The sequence below is a fragment of the Phoenix dactylifera genome, unplaced genomic scaffold, assembly GCF_009389715.1.
Source record: "Phoenix dactylifera cultivar Barhee BC4 unplaced genomic scaffold, palm_55x_up_171113_PBpolish2nd_filt_p 000788F, whole genome shotgun sequence".
Lineage (NCBI taxonomy): Eukaryota > Viridiplantae > Streptophyta > Magnoliopsida > Arecales > Arecaceae > Phoenix > Phoenix dactylifera.
The window spans coordinates 79,745-104,017 of record NW_024068157.1 but is presented as its reverse complement, the minus strand read 5'-3'; the positions used below and the strand labels follow the sequence as shown (position 1 = coordinate 104,017).

Sequence of the window (24,273 nt, the reverse complement as noted above, 5' to 3'; positions counted from 1 at the left end):
TCGGGAAATGATGCTCGTGGTTGCGTGGCGAAGCGAAAAAAAATCTTAACCGCTTGATCTCAAAAAGAAAAAGACTCTTGACAATATATATATATATATATATATATATATATATATATATTGTATATATATATATATATATATATATATATTGTATAAAAATAGTTTTAACTTAATTTTGGAATTTTTTTTGTAATTTACTCTAATAATAATTTAGAATTTAGAGATAAATATCCCAAATCACCCCTTTCTGCCAATGCCCAAATAGCTAGCGCTGCTAAGTACCCAATTTCCCGGCGAGCACTTCCCTCGGTTTCCGAGAGTCCCCATCCATCGTCTTGACTTGGAGTCGCTGTCTGCTAACCAATTAACAACCCAACTTTAGACCTTGTTTTATCTTCTAACTAGGACTCGGAGGCACTCGGGCCCTGCCCCTTTTTGCGGTCTCAAGAAAAAGGATCAAACGCATGTAGCCCTTCCCCACACTCCTTTTCTTCCTCATAGCATTCTTCCCCCCTAACGGCACTCAAAATTTTGTTTATTAATATATTTGTAGAAAGTTAGGAGTTCCGAGTGCAAGACAACAACAGTTGCTTGCACGTAATTGCTTGCCCATATTTTTGTCCTTCAACTACCCCGGTCAGTGGGCATCGATATATGATCTTTTTTTAAAAAAATTATCCGTAAATGTATATTTCTTTTGTTCTTTCTTTAACTTGATGGAGTTTTTTTTTCCTAATCAATAAAGAATAAAGTGTCTTCACAAAAAGATTCAGAAATGAGTTGTTCAATAAGACATTACAATATTCTAGCTATTGGAACATTAGGGTTTTTTGGGTATTCACAAAGACGTTGGGAGGGGATGAGTTTCTCGGTATTCAGGGCGGACTAGCGACACCAAATCACCGTCATCAGAAAATAAACATCTTATCCCTAAAAACCAGGTTAAGGAAGAACCTTGGAGTTTTTAGTAACCGATTCTAACTTTCAAGGGCCTCAGTTTCCTTGAGAGTTGAGCTAAATGATTTCGGGAAAAAAAAATTATTGATTTAAATGGTTATATTTAGATGCAGATATTCCCGTATCGTTAACAGCTTTAGGTTTGGTGCAAGTGGGCTTTTTAGGTCTTCAAAATAATGGGCTTTTCTTGATTATATCTGTTAAGCTGATGCGCCTGGGGCTGAGGAGCAAAATATTGTGCGGCTCCGTGATTAAAGACCTGAATTGATTCAATAATTCAATTCATCTGAAAGATGCTGGCCCAATCTTCAGCTAGATTTATGGGTCCTCTTATTAATTTGGTGGTCCTAAAGAAATGCAGCCTTACAAGGCCTCGTTGGAGCTGCCATGCCTCATTGAGACTTGACCAATGGGCATAAAATTGAACCAATTAGGCTTTTAACTTGCTAAACAGGCCTGAGTTGGTCCATTGCATGGTAAAGAATTGGCCTTATTAGGCACTGCATTATTGTTGAAGGTCTAGTTTTATGAGAAGTGCCGCGGCCCAAACCCGGAGCATAATACATGCCGCATACCATGCGAGCATACATGGCTATAAATCAAGCCATAATAATTAAAAAGCAATAATAATAAAAAAAATTTATCAAAAAGTGATTTAATGAAGATCTAAACAAAATCATTCTCATAATCAATTGTTCCAAAATGACATAAGTCAAAATATGCTAACTAAATCAAATCAAATAAATTGTTCTAACTAAATTAGAACCAATAACTGCGAATATCTTCAGAAGATTTAGAGCACTCTTTCAAGTACCGGGCAATCATGATTCATGATCTGAAAAATAAAGAAAGTGAGAATAATGAGCTATGCTAGTCTAGTAAGCAACATAACGCCAGAATGTAGGGTCTAAGCATGCTAAATAAATAAATAATTAAAGAGCATGATACTGATTGAAAATAAATCAATTTTCGAATAATATATATATCTCTTTTAAAATTTACTATTCTTTTTATAAACTGGTATTAGGAATCCAATATTGGGCTATGGCCACGTAATCCGGTGGCATGAGTGAAATTAAGTCGATAGACCTAACGAATAATCTTCATTGGTGGGGCCAGATTATAGCCATGCTGAGAATACATATACATAAAATAAATTTCATAATTTGCCTAGCCATATTTTCCAAATTTCATAACATAACACATAATATAATTTAAAATAATTACTATCGTAATAATAATATGTCTGACCTATTTAACCAAGTATAAAATATATATCATTATCAAATTTAATAAACTAATTATCATTTTACCAAAAATCATAAAATATACTTTGAAGCATTAGGTTACTTACCATATCTTCCTTCAAAATTCTACTACAATTAGACAGGTCAGGTTCGCCTGCATTAATATCATTAAAATATAATTAATTTTATCATTGTCTTAGAAGCAAAGCAAAGTTAATAATTATGATATTATTGCGGATACGACCTTATGCCTAAATCAGGATGGAGAAAAGGTAATGTCAATCATGTGGCAGTACCTAATTGCATTGGTCGATCTGAAAAAAAGTGAACTGAACCGATCAAGATCAGACATGATTTAAGTGACTTAATGAAGGTCAATGATGACTAAGTTCTTAAGAGACTTGACAAAAGCCAAAGTAATGGACCGGCCTACCGCTCGGATACCGGGACGGTTCAGGGTCTCCACATTGGAGTCAATTAAGACTCGAATAAAGAGAGATAGGGCTTCATGCCCGATAAGAATGAAGAAGCATAGGGTTGATCGAGAGGTAAAACTCAACAATCCGGTCAATCTGGTCAAATTCATTATATCCAGTTAAAGATCAAACCAAAATATAGATAACTTATAGTGATTGAGGATAGCCAAATCCAGTAGAATCCAATAACGATTAGGATGCGAGCAAAGATCGGGTAAAAGTCAACATGTTGAATGGTCACAATTGAGCTAGTCTCGGACCTTCTATTTGGGCCAATCTGGAGTCCACAAAGTAAACACCTAGGATCCTCTACTGAGCCCCAGATCATATAGAGAGAGATAAATAGAGAGAGAGGATGGGGAAGAGAGAGAAAGAATACTTCTCTTTCTAACCAAGAAAGAGGAAGGAAGAGGATGGTTGCGGGTGGTACTTGGGGTCAAGGACCCACGGCTAGACGACCGATGGTGACTAGCAGCAGGCGGCGACTGACAGCCAGCAGTGCCAAGACAGATCAAAACAGAGGTTTCGACCATCTAAACCATGGATCCAACACATCCTGGTGGCCGAAGCTCTGGCCACAGGTTTCAGCTATTGTAGGGTATCAAGAAAAGCCTTGGTGATAAACGCCGTCTACAGAGGTAGTTATAAATTGGAAGAAAATAGCGGTGATTTTCGAAAATAGAGGAAACAAGGCATTGCCCTTCTCGGCCAAATTCTGGTGATCATCGGCCGGAATTGATATTTTAAAAGGTCTAGAAAGAAGAGGAGAGGAGTAGCTCGAAGGTGGCATGGTCCTTACTAGTTTCCATAAAGAATATGCCTTCTCTTTTTTTTTTTCATAAAATATCCACGCATAAATTCCTACTTAATGGCTACTACAACCCCAACCCACCACCACCCAAAAAAAAAAAAGAAAAAAAAAATTCTACTGGGCCATTGCAAACCTCTGGACCTTATATAGTCTACTGGGCCGAGTGTGGTCCGTAACTCAAGTAAAAAGTGACTGCAACCCACCCTATCAAAATCATCATTATCATCAACTCTTAATTCTTATCCGCCCGCTGCGCCAGAGCTGGGCGGTCCTCAATGGCCGCCGCGACCTCCGCCATATGCCCGCCGCTCCCCTTCTCTCACCCGGTCCACCCCCGGTTGTTTTCGGCTCACCCCCTGAACCGGGTTCTCGTGGGAGTTCCCCGAACCGGCGTCCGTTTGAGCTCCAGGGCACGGCCGCCGATGGTGCTGGCCGCCGTCGCTGCCACTCCTCCCCCACCGCAGACGACGTCGTCGACGGGCGTCGTTCTCGTGGACCGGTCGGAGGCCGAGAAGGTGAACCGGCTCAAGTCCGCGTATCTCGAGAAGGTCGTCCCCCGCCTCAAAGAGGAGTTCAACTACAAGAACGTCCACGAGGTTCTCTCTTCTCGCCCTCTTCTCTCTATTTTCTCCATCAATTTCGCTTGGTTTTTGTGGATGTTTTGGGCAAAGGTGCGATTTTTATTTATCTATTGGGATCGGGGAGGGATGTTGTGATAGGTTCCGAAGATAGAGAAGATAGTTGTGAATTGTGGGATGGGAGATGCCGAGCAGAACTCGAAGGGTTTGGAGGCAACGATGAAGGGTTTGGCGATGATAACGGGGCAGAGACCGGTGAGGACGAAGGCGAAGAATTCCATTGCTTCTTTCAAGCTCCGAGAGGGTGCCACTGTTGGTATTGCGGTCACCCTTCGTGGTAATGTAAGTGAGTTCTCGGTCAACCTATTTGTAAACTTTATATTGATTGCTGTTAAGTGTAAAGTTGGGATTCTGTAGTTGTTTAGAACATAGATTGTTTGGATACCATGAAATGGTAAATATGCACTTAGAGGAGGCTTGTGTCACTACTGATGTGAAAAAAAAAGGGTTTAATTTGGACTTCATGTATTCAGTCTTTCTTCAAGTTCTAGATTGAAAGAGCGGATTCACAAGCAGTATTTAACTTAATTATAGAAACGCATTTTGCTGCTATGTGTATTGGGTTATTTTGTTGTATATATTATAGAATCATTGGTAAAGTTGAACTTCTGTTATGGTTGTTAGTTCCGTAATATGGAATGTGTGGAGAGAGAGCAGTATATAAACTTTAATTGGCATTAAGTGGAAAATCACGGCTTTCCAGTTGTTTAGTGCACAGTTTATTCAAATGCCATAAAATAGAGTAGATATGCACATGAAGGAGGTTTGTGTTACTATTGTACAATGAAGCAAAAATAAAGGGATTATTTGAAATCATGTATCCACTTTCTTCAAGCTTTTACTGGAATAGAAAATTTGGAACACCTTTAGCTTGATCATAAAGATGAATATCACCACTGTTAATAGAGGGTATTTTGTTATAAAGCATTTCCCAGCATATATTAGCTAACCTGGATGGTTGGCTGAAGAACTTCTTTTAAGGAAGCTAGCTTCATAACATGAATATGTGTTTTGACAACAGTTTTTCAACTTAAATAACTCAACATGATGCTTCTATATAAAGACTGAAGTTCCAAATGCACCACATACACAGATACATTATAGAAGTTAAAGATTAACAAAGAATTATCAGAAGAAGACAGTAAACACTGTATAATTGTTATTCATAATAAATATTCCATGTCAATTGCAATTTAGCATGAACACTTGTTCATATGAAGTATGATAAGTGTGAAGCAACATCAGTTCAAAATTTGGAACTCTTTTGTTGGTCATAAATATGGTTGTGGTAGTGCATTATGTAATCTATCTGAGTATCTCATTCTATTATACATTAATTTTTTGGTTTAATATCACTTTCATACCATACTCTTGTAATCAAAATGTTAGAAAACAACAATAATGAAAACAAGTACCTGTTTATATTTGTAAGTATTAAAGATAAAAATTTTGGTACTTGATGAGAGAGTGCTAGAAGGTGTTTGCCCTGCAGGATGACTAAAGATGATAGTTGATGCCTTGCAACCACAAATAGGTCCAGCAGTAAGGGTAGCTATAATGCAATTTTTGAGTGAAGCTATGAAAGTTATCTAATGGTGATGGGGGCATGTTCACTAGCTAGCTAAGAGAGAACCAAGGGGATATGAACATGATTAAGTTCTGTTTCAGCCAATGAATATGACTTGGGAAGTGTTTGCCAGTCATTTAGTACCAGATCACTGTAGGAACTGTCCTTTTTTGGTTGTCATTTCAATATTATGTTTCATTTTATTCTTCATGCTGTCTTTCTTAGTCAATTTCATGTTTGAGTTTGCATTGTTTATTCTGTGGACTACCACCTGGTAGATCGAATCCCATTTGATTTACTTGTATCTGCTAAAATATATGTTTAGACATAAAAGGGCAGTTTATACTTTGTCATTAGAATCTTTTCTAAAGTAGTTGATTGATTGTTTTTTCTTTCTTTTTCAAGGAGCATTTGTTTCTATGAGATGCCAATATTCGTTTTCCTGGACCTAACTTCTCTTGATGTCTTGTGATGTTTTATAGAAGCACTGCATTTGTGGCCTGTGCACCTATCCAGGTGCAGCCACATAGCATAAGCCTAGGCATTTGCCTTAGTATTTTACATCATGTTTGAGCATTGAAGACGACTTTGATTTACAAATGAGTGTTGAACATTGCCAAGTTGGCACTTTCCATTAGCTTACTCCATCTTATTTGATATGCTATGTTTCAATTTCTGGAGTGTAATTATTTCCTTAGATGTTTCCATGTATCTGTGAGTTTTCTGTTTCTTTCTTTCTTTGTGTGTGTGGCTCTTTTCTTTTTCTTTTTTTTGGGGGTGGGGGTGGGGGGCTGTGGAGGTGAGGTGGTGTCTGCCTTGATCTCTGGGCATCTACCTAGTGCCTAACCCTGGCTGCCTGCTGGCCACCAACAGTTTTTTAAAACATCGGATTTTTGTTCGTTCACACCCTTTTCTAAGCTTCCATTTTCATCCTGCAAAGTTGCAATGGGCGTTTGAACCACTTTGAAGGCTTTGTGACCCTTGCTTTTCTTTTTGTAGTGCTCAAATCCTTTCCTACTATATGTTTGGCCTATGAAATATCTATTAGTTTGTTGTCTTCAATTTTTTATTGCTCCAAGTAACTTTCTTTCTGTTCTACTTTTCTCTTTGGTTTGGAACCCATCAAGATTTTATATGTTTGATGGGAGATGGATACACCTTAAGGCAACAAAGGACATCCCTGTGTCTCCATTTTACTAGAGAAATTTTCTGAACAAATGCTTAATGAGAATATTTTGGGTTATGATGATATATTGCTCATGCACATTTTAGTTAGGGCATAAAGCCAAAATTGTCTTAGTAGGATTTCATGCTAATGAGCAAATCATGTGCTGCAGGGTGTGTATAAAGCCAATAAAATAAGATACTTACTCTAGCCCTTTCAGTTGAAATATCATAATAATAATAAAAAATTGATAAAAAATAAAAAAAATGCAGATAAGATGCTAGTAGTTGAGATCATCATAGTGTGCCAAAAGTGAGCATTTCAAAGTACCAGATAGTCTGCAAGTGTCAAAAAATGTTTGGCTTCTCAAATAATTCAAAAATTGAAAGTACCAGTAGGACATGCATAAAGAGAACAATTTAAGTCAAAATTTATTACATTGTAAAACCATTGCCCCCGAAGCATGATATGCTCATCGATGATGAATAACTTTATTTAGTGGATAATCAAAATGAGAAAAATGATTTTACATGGTATATAATTCGAACAAATTGTTTCATTTGGATGTATAACAAACTTTGACCCTATACATGAGTGATATACCTTAAACTAGTTTTACACCTCTTTTACATCTGCAATCACATTGTTCTTTTTTCTTCGTTCCTTTGCTCCTTTCTTTTCCTGTTCCAGCACTTAGCTATAATTTTTTGCTGGAGGTATGCCAGTTTTTCTTATTTGTACTAAATATAACACTCGCATTTACTCCATAATAGAAACTTTGCATGGTATAGGTAATGTATTTCTTTCTGGATCGGCTCATAAACCTGGGTCTCCCTAGGACCAGGGATTTCCAAGGTGCCAACCCTAACAGTTTTGATGGGCATGGGAATTTTAGCATCGGGTTGCGTGATCAGAGCGTGTTTCCTGAGATCAGGTATGAAGCCCTTGGTAAGCAGAGGGGAATGGACGTCTGCATATCAACCACAGCAAAAACAGATAATGAGGCCCAGAGATTGCTTGCTCTCCTAGGCATGCCTTTTAAAGAGGGTGGCGGCCCGACAGTGATAATTCGCAAGAAGAAGAGAAAGGCTCACCACTTTGATTCCAAATCTGGACGAAGAAGGTAATGAGCAAAAGGGCACACCAGTGGCTCCTTTTGCGCATTTTCTCAGGACGGGAGCTGTTTTGTTTGCTTCTTGGATGGTTAAAACAGTGAATTTGTGTTGTAAAATCTGTGGAATTTGGGGTAATCTTACATGAGTTTCATGCAGATATTAAATTTTCATGCAGAACCTGCTTATGTGCTTCTATTGTAGGTTTGTCATCAGAATGGGGAGTTAATCCATCAGCCCTATGCATATTTTGCATCTTAGGAGAACCAGAAATTCAAAAATCAATCTGATGTTTTCTCCACCGAAAAAATTGTGAGATTACCATAAAGTCAGTATTTATATGCCGCACCAGTGTGATTAATTTATGCATTTTTCCTGAAACTCCCATGTTTCTTACATCCATCCCATGCATATTTTTTTTTATAATTATGGTTTTGACATGGATGAAAGTCAACTGAAATAAGCAGAGCTTTTCTTTTTTGATTTTCTGCTCGATCAAGACTATTCTTCGGCTGATTCCTATTCTGAAATTGGTGTATCAAATCTTAGGTACCTCAGCACATGCAGACATCTCTGGTTCTTCCATCGGTATTTTGTTTTGAAACTTTGGCCAATCTTTATCAAGCAGTGGAAGTTATATCAAGACTATCTCATACGTCGACTACGTGTATTTCTAATTTCATCTTTTTCTACTAAGATTTTGTCTAATTCTCCTGGAGTGGTTCGCATGAGAGATGCGAAGGCACCTGAGTTCATTCGAAATTGTGCTAAGTGGCTATTATATGTGGAATTAGAGGCTAATTGGTTGGATGACATTGTAGACCGCTTGTAAAGCAAACGATACGGAGCACATATCAACGTTCATCTATTGAGAAAGAGCCTGAAGGCAAAACGCACAAAAATACAATAAGTGAAAAGGAATAAACAAGAAAAAGGAAATGTTTTACTCAGAAAGCGCACGAAATACTTGTATGAAAACCACATGAAAAATCAAGTTATCTTGAAGAGGCATCAAGCTTCCATAACGGTTGTGTTCTATTTCAAACTTTTAGGAAATTATTTTTAAAATAATTTCCAAACATTTTTTCTGGGATATATACCGAGGTCGGGGTTTGGGATGAGCCATATATTGGTAAAACATCAAATAACATGAATGAAGCTCCTTGATGCAGTCTGTCTGAATATTATAGTTGTCTGCCATCAATGCTACATGGGTGCAAGATGGACATATACCAAATGTGATGCAAGATGGTGCTAAACAGTGGAAGGCGATCTATGGTTTTTGATCACAATTACATGCACGTATGGTGATTAGCTACAAAATATGGTGTTTTATCACAATTACATTACGGGCAGTGCAAAATCAATTGCATACGCTGCACGTGCTCGGTAGTTAAAGCCATCACACCTAATTTAATTTTCAATTCATTAGTCCACCCTTGTCCACCTCCGGGAGCGTTATTATTAAATTCATTATTCCGTCCATCCGTCCACGTAAGGAGACCCACCTTGTTCCCACCCCGAAGGAACAGCCAATCCAGTCGCCTTCCCAAATCCATCGGACAAAAAAGCAGCCATCTTGTTTGACCTTTCCACGCTTTGTTCCTCCCTCTCTCCCCCCTCGGGTTCTCATTTCAGAGCCAAACAGGACTCGCGAGGAAGGAAAGAAGAATAAAAAGAAGAAGAAAGGAGAATAGAAACGACGAACTCCCCTACCCTGTTTCACGGGTTCCCAGAGCTCGAGTCCCCTCCTTTTCTCCTCCCTTCCCCTCGCTTTTCCTTGGGATTTCTCGGCGTTCCCTTCGACTCCTTCACCAAATCTTTCTTTCTTCCCTTTTTTGATAGAGGAGAGGGGGAGTTCGGTGGGCAGGGGATGGCGTCGGGTTCGAGCTCTGGAGAGGGGCAGACAAGGGGAGTGCTGACCCACGGCGGGCGCTACGTGCGGCACAATGTGTATGGCAACCTGTTCGAGGTCTCCGCCAAGTATACTCCTCCACTTCGGCCTTTGGGGAGAGGGGCTTACGGCATTGTTTGGTGAGAGATATCATCTCTATTTCATAGGTTATTTTTCTTTTTGTGCATGGATTTTGAATTTTCGATCATGTTTTTTTTTCGGGTATGTTGGTCCGGTTGACTTCTCAATTGGTTTCTTAGAAGCGGGTATGGTCTTTGCTTCTGTCAATTTTAGCGGTTTTTCTTTACTTATGATGGCTTATTAGGGGGAAAAAGTCTAGGAAATAGACTTTTTTTAGTCGGCTTTATGAATTCCTTAGTAGATCTGGATGCTGATTGTGTTTTCGGATTTCAGGTTATAGCATAGTGGTTATTAATTGCAAGAATGAAGAGGATGCATAATCTTGAGAGATTGCAATGTTTGAAAAGTTTTTTTTGCACATTAAAAGTAGATAACTGAAGAAGCTAGTGGTAACTGATGCAGAAAATACAGGATCCAAACGGCGAACAGAACAATGCACAGAATTGAGAGAGGAGGAGGAAGAAGAAAAGAGAACACAGGGATTTACGTGGTTCGGCAATGTGCCTACGTCCACGGGAGCGAAACGGCCGTAACTTTCACTATCACAAAATAACAAGGGTTACAAGATATTTATAGCTAAACCCTAACCCTGGAGTCCCAATCCCTATCAGCATCCCTGGTAAGATAAAATATTACATAATTATCCCAAAGATAAATATATCTCGTCGCTTCGCTCCGCTCCGTTAGAATACCAGTGTACCACTCAAATAAGAATACCACTTAATATGAGCCACTTATTCTAACAATCTCCACCTTGGCGAATATTCACCCCTTAGGAGAAAAAATAACCTGGGATACCACCTGACGCTGATAGGTTGGAACACATCCTCTCTAGCACCTAGAGATGTTAACCAAGTCCAAGCAATGCTTGAACTTGTCTGCAGTAACGGGTTTTGTCAACATATCTGCTGCATTTTCAGAAGTGTGAACTTTCTCAAGCAATATGTCACCGGAAGAAACCAACTCCCTGATCTTGTGATACCTCACATCTATGTGCTTGGTTCTCGCATGATACATCTGGTTCTTCGCCAAATAGATCGCACTCTGACTGTCACAATGCAACTGAACTCCACCTTGCTGAACACCCAGCTCCTTGACTAATCTCGTTAACCACAATGCTTCCTTGGCAGCCTCAGCCACTGCCATATACTCTGACTCAGTCGTAGATAGTGCAACTAGAGACTGTACCATGGACCTCCAACTGATAGGCCCTCCTGCAAGAGTGAATACATAGCCTGTAGTCGACCTCCTGTCATCCAAGTCCCCTGCATAATCTGCATCAACATACCCCACGACTGAAGGATCATCCTGCTGTCTGACAAACATGATACCATGGTCTGTAGTACTCCTCAAGTATCTGAAAATCCACTTGACTGCATCCCAATGCTGTCTTCCTGGATTCGCCATAAACTTGCTCACTGCACTAACTGCATGCGCTAAATCCGGCCTAGTACAAACCATAGCATACATCAGACACCCCACTGCACTAGCATATGGAACCTTTGACATGTCTTCAATTTCTTTTTCTGTCTTTGGGCACTGTGAGGTAGACAATCTGAAATGATTCGCTAAAGGTGTGCTCACTGGCTTCGCATTACCCATGCTGAACCTCTCCAACACCTTTTGTATATAACTACCTTGAGATAACCACAATTTTCTGGAATCTCTGTCCCTGCGAATCTCCATCCCAAGAATCTTCTTGGCCGCGCCCAAATCTTTCATGTCAAACTCTCTACTCAACAAAGTCTTCAACTTGTTGACTTCATTCTTACTCTTCGCAACAATCAACATATCATCCACATAAAGTAACAGAAAAATAAAAGAACCATCATCAAGGCTCCTCACATAAACACAACAGTCATACTCACATCTCTTGTAGCCAATCCGAATCATGTAGGAGTCAAAACGCTTGTACCACTGCCTCGGAGATTGCTTTAGCCCATAAAGTGACTTCCTCAATTTACAGACTAAGTGCTCCTGTCCAGGTTCTGAAAATCCTTCTGGCTGCTGCATGTAAATCTGCTCCTCCAACTCACCATGAAGAAAAGCTGTCTTTACATCCATCTGCTCTAACTCCATATTGTAATGTGCTACCAATGCCAACACTACCCTGATGGAAGTGTGTCTGACCACTGGGGAGAAAATTTCATCATAATCAATCCCAGCTCTCTGTGAGTATCCCTTTGCTACCAGACGTGCCTTGAACTTTTCCCCTTCTTTTTCTGGTACTGCTTCCTTTTTCTTGAACACCCACTTGCATCCTATCGCTCTCTTCCCCTTTGGAAGCTTCACCAACTTCCATGTCTGATTTTTATTCAAAGATTCCATCTCCTCCATCATAGCACCCATCCATTTACTCTTCTCCTGGCTGTGTATTGCCTCCTGAAAAGTAGTAGGATCTCCACTGCTAGTGATTAATGCATAGGAAACCAAATCTTCAAAACCATACCTAGTTGGTGGCTTGATAGTACGCTTGGATCTGTCTGTGATTATATTATGTTGCTCTTGATCGGCTGAGGTAGAAGTCTCTGTACCCTGAACATTATTTTCCTTGACAGAACTCTCTAACTCCACCTGCATCACCTGCTTATTGCTGATGCAACTTTCTGGCATCTGCTTCTCTTCTTCTTGAGTACTTTTCAACATGGCTTTCTCATCAAAAACCACATCTCTGCTGATCACCACCTTGTTTGCCTTCGAATCCCAAAGCTTGTACCCTTTCACCCCTTTCTGATACCCCAGAAAGATACACTGTCTAGACTTCGGGTCTAGCTTTGACCTCTCCTCACTAGGAATATGCACATAGGCAGGACATCCAAATACTCTCAAACTTGAGTAGTCTACCTCATTACCTGTCCATACCTCCTCTGCAACCTTACCATCTAGTGCTGCCCTAGGTGACCTGTTAATCAAGAAGCATGCCATATTCACTGCCTCTGCCCAGAAGTTCTTTGCAAGCCCTGCATTTAACCTGAGACACCGTGCTCTTTCAGCTATAGTCCTGTTCGTCCTTTCCGCCACACCGTTCTGCTGAGGTGTCTTGCGTACTGTGAAGTGTCTCTTAATCCCATGCTGCTCACAAAACTCAATGAATTTTGAATCTGTGTACTCAGTCCCATTGTCTGACCTGAGGCATTTGATCTTTCTCCCTGTCTGATTCTCTACTTCAGCTTTCCACAACTTGAACTTGGCAAACGTTTCTGACTTGTGCTGCATGAAGTACACCCAGACCTTTCTCGAGAAATCATCAATAAAAGTTACGAAATATGTATGTCCACCCCGTGATGCTACTCTGACTGGTCCCCAAACATCTGTATGAATATAGTCAAGAATACCCTTTGTCTTGTGTGTGGCAGTCCTGAATTGAACCTTGTTCTGTTTTCCAAGAACACAATACTTGCAGAAATCCAGTTTGCAAGTTTTAACACCCTTCAGGAAATTTCTTTTATGCAGTTCCAGCATACCACGTTCACTCATATGACCCAAACGCATATGCCACAAGACTGTATTATCAGACTCAGATTCTGCAGCAGCAACTCCACCTACAACAGTAGTCCCTATCAACCTGTAGATGTTCCCTGCTACTTTCTGCCCCTTCATCACTGTCATAGCACCTCTACTAACCTTCATTACTCCACCTTGAGACTTGTAACAAAACCCGTTAGAGTCTAAGGTACCCAATGAAATTAGATTCTTTCTCAAATCTGGAACATGTCTAACATCACACAACGTTCTAACCACACCATCAAACATAGTAATTCTGATATTACCTATTCCAATGACTTTGCAAGATGCATCATTACCCATCAAAACAGAACCAGAATTAACTAACCTGTAGGTGTCAAACCAATCTTTATTGGGCGTCATGTGATAAGAACATGCTGAATCTAGAATCCAAGAATCCGCGAGATGATCTGAACTGGACGAAACTGAAAGTATATCACCATCACTGCTCTCTGTGTCTTCTTTCACTATATTTGCAGACTTGGACCCTTCAGATCTGTCATCATCTTTACCCTTCTTTTTCTCAGGACAATTTCGCTTTATGTGACCCTGTTTTCCACACTTGTAGCATGTTATGCTCTTCTTTTTCCTGGATTTAGACCGGGATTTACTGCGATTTGATCCATTCCTTGTGTTGCTTCTTCCACGCTCCTGGTTACCCTTCACCACTAAACCTTCTCCCTGAGAACTCTCAGCACTGGCTTTCTTCCTCTGATGAAAACCTAACAAGGCTCTAATGACGTCCTCTAACTCTAGGGTCTCCTTTCCCCACGTCAGAGTTGTAACCAAATTTTCGTACGTAGGAGAAGCAGGTAAAGAATGCAATAACATCAACGCTTTGTCTTCGTCTTCGAACTTCACATCAACTCGCTGCAAATCATTGATAATCTGATTGAACACGTTGATATGTTGGCTTAAATCAGCACCCTCTATCATCTTAAGACCGTACAGTTTCTGCTTAAGATAGAGCTTGTTCGTCAACGACTTGGACATGTACTGACTCTCCAACTTTGACCAAATTGCCGCCGGCGATTCCTCGTCCATGACATGATACATCACATCATCAGCCAGACAAAGTCGTATATTTGAAACAGCCTTAGCCTCCAATTCCTTCCACTCTGCATTACCCATGTCATCTGGTTTCTTTCCATACAGGGCCTTCACCATACCCTGTGATACTAACAGATCCTTCACCCTCCTCTGCCATAGCCCGAAATTTACAGTTCCATCGAACTTTATCACATCGAACTTTGCAGAAGACATCCCTACAATCTTATCTTTTTGCAAAATAAAATAGAGAAAAATAGGATCTGTTGAAAAATTAAAATACCAGAAACGCCCCTCTTCTCCTAGGTCAGAACGCACGCTAGCGACGGCAGAACCCCCCTCCTCGCGACGAGAGGACCGGCGGGCGGAGCGCTAGCGACGGCCTCTTTCTCCACTGGATCCCGCCACGGACGGCGGTGGTGGCGCGCGGATGACGGGAAGTTCTTCCTCTCCTCGCTTGCGTCGGTCGACGATGGGGGTTTGGGCTTCCTTGCTCGGACAGCGCTCCTCTCCTCCTTGATCTCCTGCTTCCCGTTGAAGAGCACGACGGGAAGGAGGCTGCGGGGTTGACGGCGTGCTCGGGGAAAGATGCTCTCTGCGATGGGGTTTTCTTTTCTCCACGGGAGCCACGACGAACCAGAGAACAATGGGGTTTCGGTTGGGAAGAAGAAACCCACGAGCCCCCCCTCCACGTGAAGCAGGAACGCCCACGTGAAGAATTGTATTCCCTGTGCTTGGGAGAGAGGACACAAAACCCTCAAAAAAAACCCCTCCGACGTGAAAGGAAAATCTCCTACCTTCACGTTGAAGCAAAACCTTCCACGGCTGATCTCCCCTTTCCCTCTCTTCACGGCCTTCAAGAAGCAACCCCTCCTGTGAAACCAACCTGGCACGGAAAAGACCACCCACGGGAGGAAAATTTCTTTGCGTTTTCTCGGCTTGGGAGAAGACGCCTCTAATCTCCCCACGGGAAGAACACCGCCCACGGCCGCAGGAAATATCACCTCAGGCTCTGATACCAATTGATGCGGAAAATACAGGATCCAAACGGCGAACAGAACAATGCACAGAATTGAGAGAGGAGGAGGAAGAAGAAAAGAGAACACAGGGATTTACGTGGTTCGGCAATGTGCCTACGTCCACGGGAGCGAAACGGCCGTAACTTTCACTATCACAAAATAACAAGGGTTACAAGATATTTATAGCTAAACCCTAACCCTGGAGTCCCAATCCCTATCAGCATCCCTGGTAAGATAAAATATTACATAATTATCCCAAAGATAAATATATCTCGTCGCTTCGCTCCGCTCCGTTAGAATACCAGTGTACCACTCAAATAAGAATACCACTTAATATGAGCCACTTATTCTAACAGTAACAAATACAACCTTCCGAAGACTGAAACTTGGTTATTGAACCATTTATTAAGATATATTTGTTTGTTTGGTATAGTTTCAGTTACGCAAACTGCTGGAGTGGGTGGTTTGGCTACACATGCCACCACTTGGTACTTGCAAGACTGTACATAAAAAAAGTTTGGTAGAAATGTTTAGCATGTCGGTATTTGGAATTTTTTTTATTACGTGTCACATTAGTTTCATTTTGCGAAGTAAAATTCCACCAACTGTTTCGTCCTAAAACATTCTCTTCAGGTATGACAACATCCTGTAATGGAATACAATCCCAAATCCAGTTCTAGCTTTACAATCTACAGGGGACCTTATAGTATATACATGGGACTGGAATTTATGTGAACTCAAAAAGAATTAGCTAGCAGTAGAAGGACATATTCACAGAGTTGGATTTGGTGGTAGCTGATCTTGCCAAACAAGGCAGTAGGAGGATAGGTCTATAATTTGTATTTAGTTTCCTGGAGGAATTGCTTCTATTTTTCATCACTTCCTTGGATCGTTCATTTTGTTGTTGGCTACCCTGAGTGCTTGATGTCTAATACCATCTCTTATTGTTTCCTTTTGTCTGATCTTTCAGCTTTATTGTTTCTTAAAACCATGACACAAGGATGATTTCAAAGAATTCGTGCAACCAATACATAATGTTTACTGTTTGTACCTTCTTTTTCTGATGTGCTAACCAGCTGGATTTATCCACCATAACTGAAGTGTTACCTTCATGGCTCAAGTTCTAATGGATAAAATCTTTGCTCTTCCCTACTGAAGGCTAAACACAGTTTTTCTTCTGCCCAGTGCTGCTGTTAATTCACAAACACGTGAAGAGGTTGCTATTAAGAAGATCGGCAATGCATTTGATAATCGGATTGACGCTAAGAGAACTTTAAGAGAAATAAAGCTTCTCTGTCACATGGATCATGAAAATGTAAGCTAAGCATACTAATGCTGCTTGCTTTTAATTATTTTACTTTTCATTTATTACTCTAGACCTTGGCTATTTGAATATTTGCAGTCTTTGCTAGTTCATTATTCTAAAATTGTCTTACGAATGGTTCTTTTAGATATTTGAGACCAGCTAATACATGACCAGACAATGTTGACTAACTTCTCTGAACCTAATATTTGTAGTTATTAATTGGCTGCTTTTGAAATTTTAGTGGGCCTCATGCCAAAGCTGCTTGGGCAAAAGGGCACTTCCTTGCCTGTAAGACAATAGAATCACCTGAACGATCATGGCTTTTTCATGAGGTGCTGTGAACCATCTTTAAACTTGCTTGTGAATGCTGAAACTCTTAGGGCCCAATAGCTTGCAAACCATCATAAACATTGAACTTTTTATTATTTGTAAATAACCTTTTTGTACTAAGCATTCTATTAAAAGACTTTCCTTCATGGTAGTCATGGAAATTTAAGCTTATCGGTTTGAGGGTTTTCTTATGGTTCTTTCTCAGCTTCATTTGGTCCAATCACTCTGTTGTCCTCTATTATTATATACTTCTATCGATGTCTTCCTTCGTGCTTGTCCAATTTTTGATTATAGTTTAGGTTAGGGTCTAGTTGGCATTATTGTCATTTTTGTGTTTTTGTTTATTGACTGGTTAGTGAAATATCATGTGGACATTTCTGTTGAGGATAGCATTTGCACAAAACTTCTGCTATTCTTTGCTTTTATTTTCACTCTTTTTGAAAGCTATAAATCTTTGCCACAAAAAGCTCTAAAGATTATGCAAACAAAATAAAAGCCAAATGGATTTCGTCATACATGTTGCTCATTCTAGTTCATTTTCCTTCTCAGATTTTTGAAAACAAAAACAGAAAACGAAAGCAATATGAAATAGGCCCTTAGCTAGGCTCTAATTATCTTGATTTTCTATCTACTCACTTTTCTGAATATGGCCATCCTTAGAGATTTAATACCCATGATGTCTTCTTAAATCATTCATTCAAATCGTTGTCATTTTTTTAATCTTTTTTTCTGAACCGGCCTTCTTTAGTGCTTCTTGTTTATCTTGCCATCATAATTGATCTTTGGGGCTCATAAATCTTCATTGCTTAGTTCTTATCTCCATTGTATGCTGGATGTGCTACCGTCTTGGGGTCCAGATGCTGCTTCACATTTCAATTATTCCTCAGTTTATGTCATGTTTCAGGCTTGCAGTCACAGCTTTCATCACCCTTCCTTGGCATGCCTGCAGTTCTGAGACCAGCTTTGACTCCCTATGTTTCAATTTTCAACCTCTTGCACCTTGGTAGGTGTAGACTAATATAGTAATATCCCAGTTTGGAGATGTTCACATTGAGGTTGAGTTATTTTCTGTGCAATCTTGTTATTTTTGGTTCTTTCCCTCTTTCACTGCCTTGTGTGTCTTATGACTTCGCTACCTCCATCCAGCTAGGTAAGTCTTGGGCCTCATCGATCTTGTACATGCGGTTAGCTTGGCTACTCAGCATCAGTTATGCTAGTTAACTTTGCTGGCTATACTGTTTTGCAATTGTTTGGAGTTGGTAACCAGCCCAAGCTTGCATTCTTATTCTTAGGCTTGCAATTTTTCTATAATGGTCATTATTCTAGCAGATCTCATGGCTATGGGAGTTCCATTTAAAGATCTTAATTTTTGGTTGGACATTATTACCTATTTTTTTTGATGATCACATGCTTCTTCATATACTTCAATCTTGGCTTCTCTATAGACATATTGGAGTGGCAGCATCGCATATTTGCGTTTAACTCCTTAACTACTTTTTGCATTTGTGTCCTCGTGTCATCTTGTCTATTCTTGATAACTTGGCACCTTGATCACCACCTCTGCAGCTTATGACTTGGCTTCTATGCTTTGCTTGTAGCATTTCTCCTTTTGGTTTGAAATTAACTAACTGTTGCTTGGTATCATTATTGTTGCAAGCTCTTGGTGATCTACTGTGTTTGAGGGTTTGTACGTTAGATTCATAGCCTAAATAGTGCATGTATGAAACAATATACATGCCAGTGTGCTGTTAAGTGACGTATCTGTAAATCTTTATGCATGTCTATGCATTAACTATATCTGTCACTTCTATGTACGTGCACCTTTGTGCGGTGAATTGTTTTCTGGCTGTGTCTTTATGGTGTATAATTTGGCTGCATGCCCTGATGCAATCATGTATTCCCTTCAACAAGTGCTTCTAGATAGTGTCTCATAGTTTTGATGATTTAAGTGAAAGCTATTTTAGAGAGGTTCCTAAACTGTGACTTTGAAGATACCTCATTATAGGACTCTCTGCAGGTTCACTGCTTTATTTCCACTTTAGCACTTCTGCTCGCACTATGTGTTTGTTGTTGCACCTGTACATCCTGACAACTTGATCATTTCTGTATGACAGATAATTGCCCTCAAGGACATCATACGCCCTCCACAGAGGGAAAACTTTAATGATGTATACATTGTTTATGAATTAATGGATACTGATCTTCATCAGATAATCCGGTCCAATCAGCCATTGACTGATGACCATTGCCAGGTTTGGTGCAGTAATCTTTCCATAATGCAAGTGAAATGATATCATTATAGCTGTATATGTCTTATATAGTGACATCAATAGTTTTTCCATGATTGTATATCATGATTATACTCGCAAATGTTTGTAACAGGAAGAACTTTGAACCTGATGGACTTTTTCCTCTTTTTTATTTTTTCTCTCTTCTGTGGTTGAAATGATTCATGTAATTCTCTGTTTTTCTTTAGAAGAAGGGAAATTACTTCCACATATTTTGCCATAATCTTTTCACTGATTTTAATACAATCTGATGGAAATAGCACAACATTCATTGACATATAATATTCTTTTGGCAAAACATTGAAAAACTCATATTCATAAACAGATCATTGTGAATTATTCATGAATTACTTCTGTATACAGTACATTTCTACCTATTTTTGATATATTTCTTGTACCTGTTATTCTCTCCACTTTTTAAAATCTCTCACATTTTTTCATCTTTTGTTTTTTGTTGGACCACATTTTTTTCTCTTAATTGTTTTGAGATTATAACTTCAGGTGACTTACGAGAACACCTATATATCATCTTTTTCATTCTTAAATCTTTAGTTAAAGTTTAAATATGTCACGATCATAATACTTGAATCTCTGAAGCAGAGTTTGAATATGTTGCTTTGTGTTAACATTTCTTGATGATAGGATTTCTATTGCAGCTAAGAGAACTTGTTTTTGCCTGAAGGGACTCTTTCTAAAGGATTTTTTTTCAAAAAATCCATTGCTGTCTTACTTCCAAAAATGTTTTCTCTTTTCCTTTGTTGTTCAAGAAATATCTTTAACCATCATGTCTGAGAATTTGTGTAAATTCAGTACCTGTGATACTTTGCATGAACATGACTTCCAGATGTTTAAACAATAAGTTGTAGTCAGTATATTTTAATGCAATCTCATGATATTTATCTGTTCTGGCAGTATTTCCTATATCAGATATTACGAGGGCTGAAATATGTCCATTCAGCAAATGTCTTGCACCGTGATATCAAGCCTAGCAATTTGCTCATAAATGCAAATTGTGATCTTAAGATAGGAGATTTTGGACTTGCAAGGACAACCTCTGAAACAGATTTCATGACAGAGTATGTCGTCACTCGTTGGTACCGAGCACCTGAGCTGCTCCTTAATTGTTCAGAATACACGGCTGCTATCGACATTTGGTCAGTAGGGTGCATACTTGGTGAAATTGTGACACGTGAACCTTTATTTCCAGGAAGAGACTATGTCCATCAGCTAAGATTGATCACTGAGGTATGGCTTTGAGAAATCTCATTAGTTAACTTAATATGCAAGATGGCTGATGCATGGAGGATTTCCGGCTTAACAATTTTTTTTTGAGGACAGTGGTGTAAATCCACTGCAAAATTTTATTGATAAATAAAATGAGTACATGGTGAATCCAAGACAGATCTTAACAGTATTGTTGTGTTCCCTTTTGGAGAACTATCGTTAATCCTGTCAATTATTTTTGTTATTTGGAAAAAAATCTTCCTACGCCGATAAAGTTGTGTTATTATAATTTTCTAATTTGTTTTTGCTGTTCTCATGCATCCTTTGTTGTGACTCTATCTACCAATATTTCACTTTAAATCGTTTCTGAGTAGTTCAATTGAGGTCTCATCACAAATTATGAATAAAAAAATTAATCCATAGGTTCAATTTTTCATACTGTTGTTTTGACTTTCCAGCTTCCTTTTCTTTTTGCCCTCTTGGTTGTGCTACTTTTAGTATTATGCTTGTCACTTCATAGTTCTGGCATCTAAAAATATCAATGCCTTATGAAGCTTTCGGATTTGAGTGATGCTCGCCAGTGTTTTTAGCTTCTGATGTGATTTGAAATTGAAAAATTCAGCTATGAAGAACAAAGAGAAATGTTAAAGCCTTTAGGAAGAGGTGCAGCAACTAATTTCCAGTGAGGTTCCAAAGTGAGATGTACCCTAAGTAGAAATTTCCAGTTACCTAGGCCTATGCTAAAAGTTAACCCTTGTCTCTAAGACTCATCATGCAAGTATGTACTATGTGGGAATACGAAGGAAGGCTTTGGAGGATACCAGTCCTAACCAATTAAATCAAACCAAATCTGGACTTAGCAGGGTGCAATTATAATGGGAACACAGATGACTTGTGGCATGATCAAAAAATACGGTCAAGCAGATGGCACAAATGTCGTCAAGATCTTAGGCTGAAAGATGAAAGATGGATAACAATATGTGTAAATAACCACATTGGTATGAAAAAAGGAAAGATGTGCTTGGTAGTATATTTCACTGTCATGCTAGCAGGGTCAAGGGAAAATTGCATAATACGGATATAAAGCTAATGATGTTGTACAGTCAGAACTTTGGGCAACAAAAGAAAGTTCATATATGTACGATGATGGTTGCAAAGACGAGGAGCCCGAGATGGGTGCTTCACAGAACGAGGTAGTACTTGAACTGATGAAGTGAGATAAGATTGTACCATGCTATGAAGAATAAGAGGCTGTGGTAAATTGGGGCTCAAACAGAGTATCCGGAAAGGACACTTAAGAAAACCATTATGGGAATGTGAAAAAAATGATCTTGGAACGCTATTGATTTGGGATATAGCCCGTTGGTACATGCACCAAGTGCGGTGGACAAAACCACCTCAGAGACACGAGGTCAGGCTTATAAGTTATTATTTTTTTAATAGTTGAGGCTGCTTCCTCTGCATTATTCGAGGCGGACATAGGCAGATCTTCGTCAGCAACTTTGTACGGGGTGTGTCTAAATATGAATATATTATATGTAGGTTTGGGCAAAATTTGCACCTTCATTCCCTTAAAGACATTTCACGCATTAGTCAAATTTCCTGATGGAATTTCTGATTATGATAAACTGCCTTGTCATATTCCAATTCGTGCAAAATAATTTTATCTAATTAATGGGTGCTTCACACCGCTTTCCTTGTTCTATGCTGTTATTATCTTTGTATGTGCATAAGCAACTTTGTGTTTCCTTGCAATAAACTATGGATGATTGAGGAGTTATTCAACTTTCATTTAGTTGCTTTTCTTTTTTAGTTTTACAATGTTAAAAACTGTTAGATGATTGGAGGATAAGTAGTTATTGCTCAATTTGAATTCTGACACGATTCGTTTGATTCTTTCCGCCAAAAAGCTAATAGGTTCACCCGATGACTCAAACCTTGGGTTTCTTCGAAGTGAAAATGCCCGAAGATATGTGAGACAGCTACCACAATATCCAAAGCAAAATTTCTCTGTCAGATTCCCCAGCATGTCTCCTGGAGCAGTTGATTTGCTGGAGAGAATGCTTGTGTTTGATCCAAGCAAGCGAATTACAGGTACCTTGAACTTTCTGATAGTTTATTCTCAATGTATATAGTCTGGATTCCATTCTTTCATGCCGGTACTTATTTTCATATTGCAGTTGATGAGGCGCTTTGTCATCCATATGTGGCATCTCTTCATGACATCAATGATGAGCCTGTCTGTCGAGCACCTTTCAATTTTGATTTTGAACAGCCATCATTTACTGAAGAAAATATCAAGGAGCTCATCTGGAGGGAGTCACTGAAGTACAACCCAGATCCTATTCACTAGGAAGATATACATGCAGATACTATATATGCCTAAAAATATGATACTTTGTATGACTGTTCGTTCATTAGGTAAAAAGAAATACATGCTGCTACGATCATCATGGTACAATTTATTGGGAGTGGCCATAGCTGGAGTCTTTAATGTCCTCTCCACATCATGCTTAATGTAAGATATTTGAAGTGGATCAAATGGTTCAGTTATAAAGCAAGTCGTATGCAGAAGTTAACCATGTTATGTGCAGGCCTTTGAACTCGAATGTTAGAGTGGCATGTCATTTTGGTCTAAGAATCATTTAGACATTACCATAGTACCACATGTTGAGTGGGTTGTGTGATATCTTGTTGGTTCTCTTGCATTAATGAATTTCTCTGTCTCTTTAAATTTGTCAGCTTTTTTTTTTTCTTTTTTGAGAAAAAAACTTGTCAGCTTTGATAATGGTGTTGCAGGGTTAATTTATTCATAGGAATGATCCATGATTTTTGTGTCTTCTCATAAGTCTTTGGACTGCAAATTACCTTTGACATGTTGCAGAATGACTGGTGCGTACAAATGCTCTGAGATTAAGATTCCATTTGGGAGAGCTTTTGGAGGGCTAGAAAGTAGTTTCTGGCCCTCCAAAAGCACTTTTAGATGAAAAAAATGTTTGGTAAAATTTTTGAAAAACTATTTTAGCTTTTTCAGAAAGCAAAAAATAGTTTTTTGGGAGAAGCTTCATTTTGGAGCTTTCCGAAAAAACTGTTTTGAGCTTTGTCTGAAAGCTGTTTTTTGGAATAAAATATTCATAATAAAATATAACAATTACATATTTTGTTCCTTTATAAACCTAAAAATTTGTTGGAGCCCTAATAAAGAACTCTAGCCATAGATCAGACTCTCTTCCGTGCAAGAAAAGTTATTCTTGTTTTCTATTTTTGTATGCATTTTTCAAATCACATTTTAGGAGAATTTTTTTTTTTAAATTTCTTTCTATAAATATTATACTATAAATATAATATTATATTACATTATATCATAATACATTAATATGTTATATTAAATAATTTAATATTATGTTATATTATGAAAAATTAATGTATGCTAATAATTATAATATTTCGTACCTTTATTATTGTATTATACTATAAATATAATATTATATTACATATATCATAATACATTGATATGTTATGTTAAATAATTTAATATTATATT

At 38.8% G+C, this 24,273-nt stretch overlaps 2 protein-coding genes across 2 annotated transcripts; both read left to right on the top strand.

The window, feature by feature from the left end:
* Positions 1–3,695: 3,695 nt before the first annotated feature.
* On the top strand, positions 3,696–8,308 carry LOC103707530 (50S ribosomal protein L5, chloroplastic). Its single transcript, XM_008792060.4, has 3 exons — positions 3,696–4,090; positions 4,214–4,414; positions 7,656–8,308. The coding sequence occupies exons 1-3, from the start codon at positions 3,770–3,772 to the stop codon at positions 7,989–7,991; spliced, it is 858 nt and encodes a 285-aa protein (XP_008790282.2). The 5' UTR covers positions 3,696–3,769; the 3' UTR covers positions 7,992–8,308.
* Positions 8,309–9,563: 1,255 nt separating this feature from the next.
* LOC103707531 (mitogen-activated protein kinase homolog MMK2) lies at positions 9,564–23,463 on the top strand. The gene is made up of 6 exons (XM_008792061.4): positions 9,564–10,010; positions 16,767–16,896; positions 19,332–19,469; positions 20,418–20,750; positions 22,640–22,823; positions 22,910–23,463. The coding sequence occupies exons 1-6, from the start codon at positions 9,850–9,852 to the stop codon at positions 23,080–23,082; spliced, it is 1,119 nt and encodes a 372-aa protein (XP_008790283.1). The 5' UTR covers positions 9,564–9,849; the 3' UTR covers positions 23,083–23,463.
* The last annotated feature ends 810 nt before the right edge of the window (positions 23,464–24,273 follow it).

Bases quoted from the DNA above. Each gene is read 5' to 3' on its own strand.
- LOC103707530 (XM_008792060.4), top strand. From the start codon at position 3,770: ATGGCCGCCGCGACCTCCGCCATATGCCCGCCGCTCCCCTTCTCTCAC. The intron at 4,091-4,213 runs GTTCTCTCTTCT...ATGTTGTGATAG, and splicing joins ACTACAAGAACGTCCACGAG to GTTCCGAAGATAGAGAAGAT. The intron at 4,415-7,655 runs GTAAGTGAGTTC...TGCATGGTATAG, and splicing joins CGGTCACCCTTCGTGGTAAT to GTAATGTATTTCTTTCTGGA.
- LOC103707531 (XM_008792061.4), top strand. From the start codon at position 9,850: ATGGCGTCGGGTTCGAGCTCTGGAGAGGGGCAGACAAGGGGAGTGCTG. The intron at 16,897-19,331 runs GTAAGCTAAGCA...TCTGTATGACAG, and splicing joins GTCACATGGATCATGAAAAT to ATAATTGCCCTCAAGGACAT. The intron at 19,470-20,417 runs GTTTGGTGCAGT...CTGTTCTGGCAG, and splicing joins TGACTGATGACCATTGCCAG to TATTTCCTATATCAGATATT.